General features: G+C 41.7%; 1 protein-coding gene across 1 annotated transcript in view; it reads left to right on the top strand.

The window, feature by feature from the left end:
* Positions 1 to 937: 937 nt before the first annotated feature.
* LOC119928919 (vesicle-associated membrane protein 2-like) overlaps positions 938 to 11,803 on the top strand; it is a 243,805-nt gene continuing 232,939 nt past the window's right edge. Inside the window, exon 1 of the mRNA XM_038747454.1 lies at positions 938 to 1,007. Coding sequence (XP_038603382.1) covers positions 1,006 to 1,007 — 2 coding nt within the window. The 5' untranslated portion in view covers positions 938 to 1,005. The remainder of the gene's footprint in view (positions 1,008 to 11,803) is intronic.

Below are 11,803 nucleotides of genomic sequence, written 5' to 3'. Positions count from 1 at the left end.
CTGAATCGCTCATTGTGAAGCCTGTTTTCTTGAACAAATTCCTATTTCTGGACCTGAAATGCAATATCCTCTGCTCTAATCTCATGGACAAGCTGATTACCTTGTACCTACCCCAGCGCTTAGAACAGTGCTTGGCACATAGTAATCGCTTAACAAATACAATCATTATTGTTATTATTACCACCTTCCCCACCCCACAGCACTTGTGTATATTTGTACATATTTATTATTCTATTCATTTTATTAATGATGTGCATAGATCTGTAATTCCATTCATCTATTTTGATACTATTTATGCCTGTCTACTGGTTTAGTTTTGTTGTCTGTCTCCCTCTTCTAGACTGTGAGCTCGTTGTTGGGTAGGGATTGTCTAGATCTGTTGCCAAATTGTACTTTCCAAGTGGTTAGTACAGTGCTCTGCATAAAGTAAATGCTCAATAAATACAATTGAATGAATGAATGAAAGGACAGGGTCCAACCCAATTAGCTCATATCTACTCCAGTGCTTAGAACAGTACCTGATACATAGTAAGCACCTAACAAATATCATCATTATTACTATAAATCTTAGCTGTTGGAGGCTAGAAAGTCACTGCTGCTATTTATGTGCCAAGCACTGCATTCAGCACTGTGGAAGAGAGCGTTGAATTAGATCAGACACAGTTCCTGATCCACATGAGACTCACAGTCTAATAGCAGAATTGAAAGTCGCTGTCAAAGAATGACAGTCAGGAATGAGGAGGCACACTATGCCAGTTACTCTAGGATTCACTCCTGCCCATTTTCGAATGGGAGCTCCTCTGTGAGCCTCCCTCCTGCTTCCTAGTGAGGTGATGTGTGAGCATGCTCAGTCTCTTCCCCTCTGTGATCAGTGGCAATGCCTATAATGTACTAGGAGCCCGGTTGCATCACGAGCAGAGCTGGAAAGCCATCTTTGGTAGCTGCAGAGTGAAAAAGCAGCCAGATCTAGAAGCTTAGCAAGCTGTGTCTGACACAAAAGAAAGAATGTGAGTATTCTGGACCATAGATGCTTAAGGAAAATAAACTACAGGCTGAGAACCCAGGGGCTTCAGTTGCCTGGCTTGTGTTCGAAGTGTGAGAGTTTGGGGTGTGTTTTAAGCTGTTTCGTTAGCCTTGGTGCTGAAACTCTGAATGTTATGCTGACTGATAATGCTTTTAAAATTCCCAATAGCAGCCTAGCTCTCAAAAGCTTGCCGCTTCCTATGCTAAAGAATCAAGCCGACTGTGCTTTGTAGACTATCCTTTTATTCACTGGGAATGTCTACATTTTTCATTCTCAAGACTTCAGTCAGGCTAAAGGCTTGCTCTGCTATAAAGGTTGGGCGTGGAACAAAGTTCCTTGCTTATCGGGATGTGAAAGTTTGTGGGGTGGGGGAGACGAAGGAGGAAAGAATAGAAGGAAATTGTCAGCTTAGCTCCTTTGCCTTTGTACAATTTTTTTTTGGAAATTTTGGTATCCTTTTCAGCGTTTTTAAATAGGTATCGATTCCAGTCAGCTCTTTGTCCATCAGATACTGTGCAGAGGCTGATTAGACTAACAGGTTGCAATTTTTGATGTGAACTTGTGTTCTCGAGGAGCAGGTAAGTTCCGTGTATTTGATGATAACCCAAGATCACCCAGAAGCAGTGTCACCTGTCAATCATGGCTCTGAATGTCAGCTAACTGAGACTAGGTTGTTGACTGGTTTGCGTGGCTCCACTCAAGGATGTTTTCATTCAGAGCACAGAGCTTTTAGAGATCAAGTCTAGTACAATGTAAAAATAGTGTTCACTAAGCAACAACCTATAAGACCAGATGCCAATCATTTAGTTAGAATGCAAATACAAATCCCTTGAAAAGACTTGTTGGAATTTAGAGGATGGTCAATTTGTACCCCCCAAAGAAGTCACTACTTGAGAAGCTGATTCTCTTATTATAAAATACCCACTACTATCACAACCCCACAGTGTTCAGCAGGATAGTCTGTGTGGCATTCCCATAACTAAGGGATGAAGTCTCAGGAAGGAAAGGGATGTCAGAAAATCCAACTTGAACTTGGTCTGAAATCCCTTGAAACCTGAAAGTTAGCAAAGGAGTTTTAAAGTTTCATTTTTAATGACTGTAATCCACAGGCAAGAACTTCCATATATTTTTGGTTTCAGAAATGCAGTGCATCTTGTTGTCTTCCTGAATTCCATCCCCTTTAGCACAGCCAGATTTAGTCCCTTTCTTCAAACCAGTGATAAACTATTGTTTAATGTGCAAGGTGGCAGGCTCTGACTGTCTGGCCTTACCCAGGGGACAGGCACTCCAAGTTATGAGTCTAGCTTCCTCTCTAGAGATATTTAGATTGTCAGAGACTCCTCAATTCTGGACAATAGTTCCCCATTTTAGATTCCTATAGCTTATGTTATCCAAAGACTGATGTAACAAGTGTGAGTGTGTATTTGGAAATTCCTATATGTGATTCCTCATCCAATGGAAACTTGAGTTTAATTAGTAGATCTGAGTCTTTTACTTCCTTGAATCAATGTTTCTGATCCTGGTGGCTTGTGTTTGCCTGTCAATGAAAGATGTTTTTTGATAACATAACCTTGCAGTGCAATAACATACAAGAAGCATTTGATGCTCATTTAACTACAGTGAAAAGAATCAAAACTAGGTGCCGACCATTAAGATTATTATCTACACTCTGTTCTTCCAGAACATGTCTTTATTACACACTTTGGATAGAACACCATTAGAGAATTAGGAAACTTTTTTCTGACATTGCTGGTCTACCTGGGTAGAACACGATACAATATCAGCACTGATTAAAGTATGTTTGCTATATGAGTTTTCCCTAATGTTGGGCCTGTTGGGAACATAACCCCATATCAGAGAACTGAGTCTATTAATACCAAAGCTAAACGACATATCAATATGAACTAGACTATGAACACAGTGTGAGATGGGGACCATGTCCAACCTGACGAACTTAAATCAAGTTGGACACAGTCCCTGACCCATGTGGGAATCACAGTCTCAATTCCCATCTTTCAGATGAGGTAACTAAGGCATAGAGAAGTGAAGTGACTTGCCCAGGGTCACATAGAAGACAAGTGGTGGAGCCAGGATTAGAACCCACGACCCACCCAGGCCCATGCCTTATCCACTAGATCATGATGCTTGCATGTTCTGGCTACTCCCCAGTTCACACCCTTCACTCTTCTCAAGCTAGGCTCTTAGCTGACCCTCTCTCGAATCCAGTCTCCAACTTATTGCACATGCCCTTCCCTCATATTTTATGGTATTTCCCCTCCCCTACCCACCTTTAAGTCATCTCTTCCAGGAAGCATCACCCAAATAATCCCTACCTTCCTGGTCATATCATCATCCATTCTTAGCACTTAAATAGTCAATTCATGAATTACTTTGGTTGTTGCCAATTACAATATTTTCTTACTTTGTTCCCATTGTAAACTATGTCTTTCTGTCTCCCCCACTAAATTATTACCTCCACGAGGGCAAGGATCATGTTTTCTTCCTTTTATAATATGCTTCCAAGCCCCTTCTACAGTGTTCTCCACCCAGTAGGTACCCAATAAATACTAATAATGAAGAATCTAAAGTGTATTATTAGCAATCACCTCTTGGTTCAGATATACTGAAGTGTCTTGCTTTTGCAAAAAAAATCCCTGTAGCCTCTAAGCTCCCTGTGGGCAGGGAATGTGTCTACCAACTTTGTTGTAACATAATAATAATAATGGCATTTGTTAAGTGCTTACTATGTGCAAAGCACTGTTCTAAGAGCTTGGGAGGATACAAGATGATCAGGTTGTCCCACGTGGGGCTCACAGTTCTTAATCCTCATTTTACAGATGAGGTAACAGGCAGAGAGCAGTTAAGTGACTTGCCCAAAGTCACACAGCTGACATACTCTCTCAAGTGCTTAGCTCAGTCCTCAGAATCTAGTTAGGCTCAATAAATACCACTGAGTAGTGCCTTTACCTTGGAGATCATTCTTCTCTTCCTTCCCAGTATCATATCACAGTCAGGTTTTCTGGTCCCTGGCTATTACTTCAGAAGCTTCAATTGGAGCATAGGGAAATGATCACTTCAAGATATATCCTCTGCCATTAATAGTTCTCTGTCTCAAAAGGTTAATGGTTTACGTGGGCTTTGTGAGTTAATTAAAAAAAAAATCTACTCTGTAGATGTTTAATATTCTTTACTACTTCATTACCCAGGGTTGCTCTGGCTATGTGGCTGTTTTCAGTGCTGCTTCTGACACAGTATCAACTATAATTATTGAGCACTTTCTCTATGCAGAACCCTGTTCTAAGCCTTGACATACAAATAAAAGGCACCGTATTTGTTCTTGCACTTTTGGAGGTGTATAAACAAAAAAATGAGTATATTATAGATAAGAATGAAGGAATATGTACAATTAATAGGCAATGTGAATAAACAAGTTTTGTAATAACACTACAGAGTTGGATAATTGATCAGTGACTGAATCCTGGAAGATGTGACTAAGAGGATTTGAGAGAGGAAAAGAGATGTATTTTGGTGAAGTGGAGGCGAGAAGAAGGGTGTTTCAGGTAGAGAGAAAAACTTGAGCAATAGGTTAGAAGTGGGGAAATCCAGAGGAGCACAAGTTGGGGTATAGAGGTAGGAGGGAGCAGATGGGTAAGTGAATAGGAGGGCTGCAAAAGCCATTGATGGATAGCCTTGTTAGACAATGGTCAGGAGTTTTAGTTTTGGATAAGGAGCATAAAGGGAGTCATTAGACATTTCTGGAGGAGGCAGAGATGTTTTCTAATCGGCAAAGACAAAGAAGGCATGTAGCTGATAGAAAGAGAAAAAAGATGCTAGGAACAGGGAGACCAGAAAGGACCCTCCAAAGAAGTTCAACCAGGTGGTTATGGTTGTAAGAATGGAGAGTAGGCAGAGCTATGAATTACTATAGAGGAAGAATCCCAGCACTTGAAATCACACCAAATGATGTGGGAAGTAAATAAGAAAAAAGTCAAAGATGACATCAAAGTTGCAAGTTTGTGGAGAAGCAGAATGTTGGGGTTGACAGACTTGGGAATAGCAGAAAGAGGCAGAGATTTTAGAGGGCTGATAAGGGGAACAGTGTTGTCCAGATTAAGATTAAGGTGTTTCTGGGGGAGATGTCCTGAGAGCAATACAAGATTGCAGGAAAAATGAAAGATCAGGGCTGGAGATGTACATTTGGGAGTCATCTGCAAAGATGTGGAAGTTGAAATCATGTGAACAGATGAGCATTTTGAGAGAGTTAGTGTAAAGCGAGAAGGCTAGATGACCTGTAATCAAGGATTTCAGAACATCCACAGGTAAAAGGATGAGAAATTTAAGGAGAATCAACAAAGGTGATTGAGAAGGAGCAGTGGGCAAGTAGGTTGGAAATCAGGAGAGTGCTGGAAATCAGGAGAGGATGTCACCTTCTGGCTTTTTTTCTTGACCAATTTATTACAGTATATTCTCCCAAAATGCTGAAGATATTGTGAATCCTGTGTTATGAAGCCTTGACCAATGCTATTTGCACAACCTCTTGCCTTGATGTCACATCACATTCTATCTAGATAGCTGTGCATTGTTGGAAGAATATTCCTTAATTCCCTCTTGAGGTCTCTCCAAAATGATCTTTGAGAAAATGCATGGATTTTTGTTAAGAATGAGAAGAGAGGACTAGGTAGAACCATTGAACGGTAGTTATCTGCAGCATTTATGCTCAGGGCATCTTGAGTTCAGCATTACAGAAAGTGGTGTTAGGCCCAACAAAGCTAGTTCACTGGTGTAAACTTCGAGGGCAGGGATCGTGTTAACTAACTCAGAGGTAGACTGTAGTATTTGTTAAGCATTTACTAAGTGCCAAGCACTGTATTCTGGTACTAGTCCAAATGTTTAGTACAGCTAGACTGTAAGCTTGCTGTGGGCAGGCCTCAGGTGTGTGTCAGGACTGTGTCAGGCATGTGTCTACAAACTCTGCTATACTGTACTATCCCAAGTGCTTAGTAAGAGTTCTGCACACAATAAGTGCTCAAATACAACACTGATAGAGCACTCTGCACACAGTAACTGCTTGATAAATACCAATGATTGATTAGTCGATAAGGAGAGTCAGAATTCTGGGATTGAGCAGCCATTCTTTGTGGTTGGAGGTGACAAATCCACCATCAAGGATCTGGCCTATGACAGAGTATCTTCAAACACCCTCTTCTCCCTGGTCCTGACTTTTGAAAAAGTAAAGATTAAAAACCTATCACATGCCCAAAAAGTAACTAATACACTCTTTTGCTCCATCAATTGACCACTGTATTGAGTGTTTACCATATGTGGAGCACTGTACCAAGTGTTTATTTTTAGTGTAACAGTTGAGATTCCATTCCCTCAGCCACAGGAAGCATGTATGGGATATGAGGAGGGGAAGAGTTACCTAGGTATGGATAGCCCATTCCTGTTTCAGTTGGCATGGTCATGGGAAAAGCCATATTGTTTGTGCCTGGGGAGATTTTGGAGGCACAAAATTGATACTATCTTGAAATATCAATTCAATAAATAATCTTTAATAATAATGATGGCATTTAAGCGCTTACTATGTATGAAGCACTGTTCTAAGTGCTGAGGGGGGGATACCAGGTGATTAGGTTGTCCCACGTGGGGTTCAGTCTTAATCCCCATTTTACAGTTGAGGTAACTGAGGTTCAGAGAAGTTAAGTGACTTGCCCAAGGTCACACAGCTGACAAGTGGCAGACCTGGGATTAGAACCCATGACCTTTGGCTCCCAAGCCAATGTTCTTTCCACTGAGCCACACTGTTTTAATCCATTTTGTATGCTGGAAATCCAACCTAAAATGAGGGAATAAAATCCCCAGAGGCAGCTGCCTGGGTCTACCTTAGTTCTGGATCCTTCCAGCATTTTACCTACACCTGATCCTTGTCACACACATACAAACCACTTGAATGTGCCCAAATTTAGGATCTCTCTCCTCAAAGTCCCAACAATCCAGGTCATTCTGAAGTGTTTTATTTTTTTACTCCGTCGAGACATGAAGCTGGAAGTGAAAATTCATGTAAGAAGGTTTAGCCTTCTCTCAATCAAGGCATGGAGTAAAGATGACTCACTTAATTAGAACATCAGTACTTTAAAAAAGCACAGCTGTTTGACTCATTTCAACAGAAACAGCATAGAGTCAGCAGTGAACACTTAAGGGACCTATTGTGAGCTCTTGAAAAAAATTCTCCCCAAACTGTGGCATAGAGCACTGAATAGCCTAAAAATACCTTCCCTTGACTCCATGGTTCCTTGATCGCCCCATATCCTTCCTTCCATTCCTTTTCAAATTCTTGGAGAAAGCTGTCTACATCTCCAGCCTCCACTTCGTCTCCTCCAATTCTGTCTTTGATCCCCTCCAATCTAGCTTCCACCGTCTTCACTCCATCAAAACTGACCTCAAAATTTACCAAACATCTCCTCCTTGCCGAATCCAATGGCCTCTATGTCAAGCAATCATATTTATTGAGCAATTACTATATGCAGAGCACTGTGCTTAGGAGAGTACAATATAACAATACCATGGACATTCCCTGCCTATGACAAGCTTACATTCTACAGGGGGAGATAAACATGAATATAAATAAAAATACAAATATGTACAGAAGTGCTGTGGGGCTGAAGGGAGGGTGAATAAAGGGAGCAAATCAAGGAGATTCAGAAGGGAGTGGAAGAAAAGGAAATGAGGCCTTCATCGGGGGAGGCTTCTTGGAGGAGATGTGCCTTCAATTTGGCTTCAAAGCGAGAGAGTGATTGTCTGTCAGATATGAAGAGGGAGGGCATTCCAGACCAGAGACAAGACATGGGCAAGAGGTGGGTGGCAATATCGACAAAACTGAAGTACAGTGAATAGGCCAGTATTAGAGGAGCTAAGTGTGCAGACTGGCTTATGGTAGGCGAATATGAGATGAGATAGGAGGGGGCAAGGTGATTGAGTGCTTTAAAGCCCTTAGTAAGGAGTTTCTGTTTGTTGAGGAGGTGGATGGGCAGCCACTGGAGGTTCTTGAGGAGTGGGGAAACATGGACTGAACTTTTTTGTGGAAAAATGATTTGGCCAGCCAAGTGAAGTGTGGACTGGAGTGGGGAGAAACAGGAAGCAGGGAGGTCAGCAAGGAGGCTGATACAGTAATCAAGGTGAGAGGATAAGTGCTCGGATTATCATAGTAATCCTCAAACTCTTGGGAGCCTTCAGCACTGTCAACCTCCCCCTTTTGGAAACATCATCCATCCTTGGCTTCGCTGACACTGTCCTCTCCTAGATCTCTTCCTAGCTTTATGACTGCTCATTCTTTGTCTCCTTTGGTTCCTCTACTCCATCCTAATCCTCCTTGACCTCTCAGCTGCCTTCATCACTGCTGACCATAGCTTTCTCCTGGAAATATACAACCTCAGCTTCCCTGACACTGTCCTCTCCTGGTCCTCCTCCTATCCCTTTGTCTGCTCATTCACATTTTCTTCATGGGTTCCTCCTCTACATCCCACCCACTGTGGGAGTCCCTCAAGGCTCAGTTCTGGATCCCCTTCTACTCTCCATCTACATCGGCTTCCTTGGATAACTCATTCACTCTCATGATTTCAAATACCACCTCTTCTGTTATGTATCTATTTATTTATTTATTTATCTATATTACCGTCTGTCTCCTCTTCTGGACTGTGAGCTCCTTATGGGCAGGAATGTGACTGTTGTTCTCTCCCAAGCGCTTAGTACAGTGCTTTGCACACAAGTGCTCAATGATCGAATGAATTAATTAATTAATATGCAGTTGATTCCCAAATCTACATCCCCGGCCCTGATCTCTCTCCTCTCTGCAATCTTGTATTTCCTTCTACTTTCAGGACATTTCTACTTGGATGCCTCACAGACACCTCCAACTTACAATGTCCAAAACAGAACTCCCTCACAGTTTCCCATCATTCTAGATAGCACCATCCTCTCTCATGAGCCCATAACCTTGTCGATATCAATTTCTCTCATTCAATCCACATATTCAATGTCACCAAATCCTGTCTGTTCAATCTTCACAACATCACTAAAATTCACCTTTTCCTATCCATTTATACTAACTTGTTAATCCCAGCACTTGTCCTATCCCATCTTGATTACTGCATCAGCCTCCTATCTCTCCCCCACTTCAGTCCATAGTTCACTTTCCTGCCTGGATTATTTTTCTAAAAGCTATTCAGTCTGTCTTTCCCCAGTCCTTAGGAACTTCCGGTGGTTTGCCCATCCACTTGTACATCAAACAAGAACTTCTTAACATAGGCTTTAAAGCACTCAATCACCTTGCTCCCTCCCAACTTACCTTCCTGATTTCCTACAACAATCCAGGCTACAAACTTCCTTCTCCTAATGCCAGACTACCCATTATATCACAATCTTATCTATCTCACTGCTGAGCCATTGCCCACATCCTGCCACTGGCCTGGAGCACCCTCTGTCTTCATATTCAACAGATGTTCACTCACCCCACTTTCAAAGCCTTATTGAAGGCACATCTCCTCCAAAAGGCCTTCCCCGACTAAGCCCTCATTTCCTCTTCTCCCACTCCCTTTTGTGTCACCCTTGCCCTTGGATTTGCACTCTTTATTCACCCTTCCCTCAGCCCCACGACACACATTAATTCATTAAATTCTTTATTCAATAAATTCTTTATATTAATATCTGTTACCCCCTCTAGACCATAAGCTCCTTGTGGGCAAAGAACATGTCTACCAACCATTATACTGTACTCTCCCAAATGCTTAGTACAGAGCTCTGCACACAGTAAATGCTCAATAAATATAGTTGATTTAATTGGTTGCATATTTGCATTGCTTTTCTAACAGGGGGAAATTACACCAACATAAGGAAATTAAATTTAAACATATTGCATCAGATACAACCAGACCTTAATTTACATATGGAGTAGTAAATTACTCCAGGCATCACTCCTACATAGCTTGTCTTCAGGAACATGTTTCCCTGCACTATTTTGATTACAAATTGCAGTCTGGAGCATCTCCACAGCCACTGTATATCCAAGAGCTCCCTGGCATTAACATGTTGTACTTCATTAATCAATGGCATTTATTGAGCACCAGTTTTAAGTGTTCGGAAAAGTACAGAAGAGGTAGAAGACATGCTCCTTGCCCACAAGATGCTTACAGTCTGGGCCAAGAGAGGCACTTCAATAACTTATAGGAAAATTAGTTTAGAAATTCAGAGCAGTCAGTCTTGCTGCGGTTGAGAACCAATCTCTGGCTCCCTTCAGTTCAAACACAAATGTCTCTGCTTCCCTAACTGTGAAGCAGGGTATTTGAGCAAACCCCTCTAACTGCTGCTATCCAGAAATTGCCCAAGCCAGAAATGACTCACTCACACACTCTTTGATCTTCAGGCTTCTTTTTGTTCAATTTACTGCTCTTTGGAAATCACTATTGGAGTTTTACTGAGACCAAAGCAGTCAGAGTCTCACAGAGAAATAGAAAGTTGCTGTGTGATGGGAAATTAGTGGAATGGGGTGGGTGATATTGAGACTATAATATTTGTTAACAGCTTGCTGTTATATCTATCTATCTATATATATATTTTTTTCCTCTCTCAATATTTGCTCAGTGTTTCTCCAATCTGCTTCAACTCCAACACCTGCCCTTCACTGAAACTTCTCTCAGGCAAATTTCCTCAATTCTCCCTTTATCCAAACACTCCCCTGCCCATTTTGATTTCTCCTATGTCATATCAATATGAAATAAGAATGCTTCAAGTGCACTCCCTCTATTTGCCTGCATCCCTTCCTGCTGACAGAGATGGTGTTACTGTTTCAGAGGAAATAATAATAATAAAAAGACCATTTGTTGAACACTTAGGCATGCCAAACACTGTACTGATCACTGGGCAGATAGAAGATAATCAGGCAGAAGATAATCAAGTCTGCTGTGTGACCTTAACTTATCTGTGCCCCAGTTACTTCATCTGTAAAATGGGGCTTGAGACTGGGAACCCTGTGTGGGACAGGGATCGTGTCCAAGATGATTATCTTATATATACCCCAGAGCTTAGTACAGTGCTTAGCACATAGTAAGTGCTATTATTATCACATGGGACTCACAGTCTAAATTGGAGGTAGAACAGGTATTTAATTTCCATTTTAAAAAGGAAGAAACTGAGGCATGGAGAAGTTAAGTAACTTGCTCAGAGTCACACAACAGGCAAGTGGTGGGGTGGGATTAGAATCCAGGTGATCTGACTCTCAAGTCCAACACAGCCCTTGTGCAGTTTAAGCAAAGCATCATCTTAAATGCTGTTGCCGGGAAGTCCAGTAAAAATGACTTTGTTGCTGCCACCTTGGCCAGTTTAGCCACTTAAAGTTACTTTTCTTTACTTTCCCCACATACTCTCTCACCTTCCAATCCCACAGTCTTTCAAACATTTATGGCCTCAGCTTCTCTCCATTCCCCGCTTCAGGTATCTGAAACACACCTTCATTCCAGTCCCCCTGCTTAGTGCAGTTCGGTGCACTCATTACAAATTGTGGTATTTGTTGAGGGCTTGCTATATACCAAACACTATACTAAGCCCTGCAGTACATACAAGAATCAGGTAGGACACTGTCCCTGTCCTGCATCTGGTTCATATCTAAGTAGAAGAAAGAATGGGTATTTATCTTCATTTGACAGATAAGGGTACTGAGGCAAAGTTATGTGTTGCCCAAGGTAAGCCAACAGGCAAATTGCAGAGGCAGAATTAGAACCCAGGCCT

This window comes from Tachyglossus aculeatus, chromosome 1 (genome assembly GCF_015852505.1).
Source record: "Tachyglossus aculeatus isolate mTacAcu1 chromosome 1, mTacAcu1.pri, whole genome shotgun sequence".
NCBI classification, from domain to species: domain Eukaryota; kingdom Metazoa; phylum Chordata; class Mammalia; order Monotremata; family Tachyglossidae; genus Tachyglossus; species Tachyglossus aculeatus.
The sequence above is the reverse complement of the archived record's forward strand: the minus strand, read 5'-3'. Positions and strand labels throughout refer to the sequence as shown.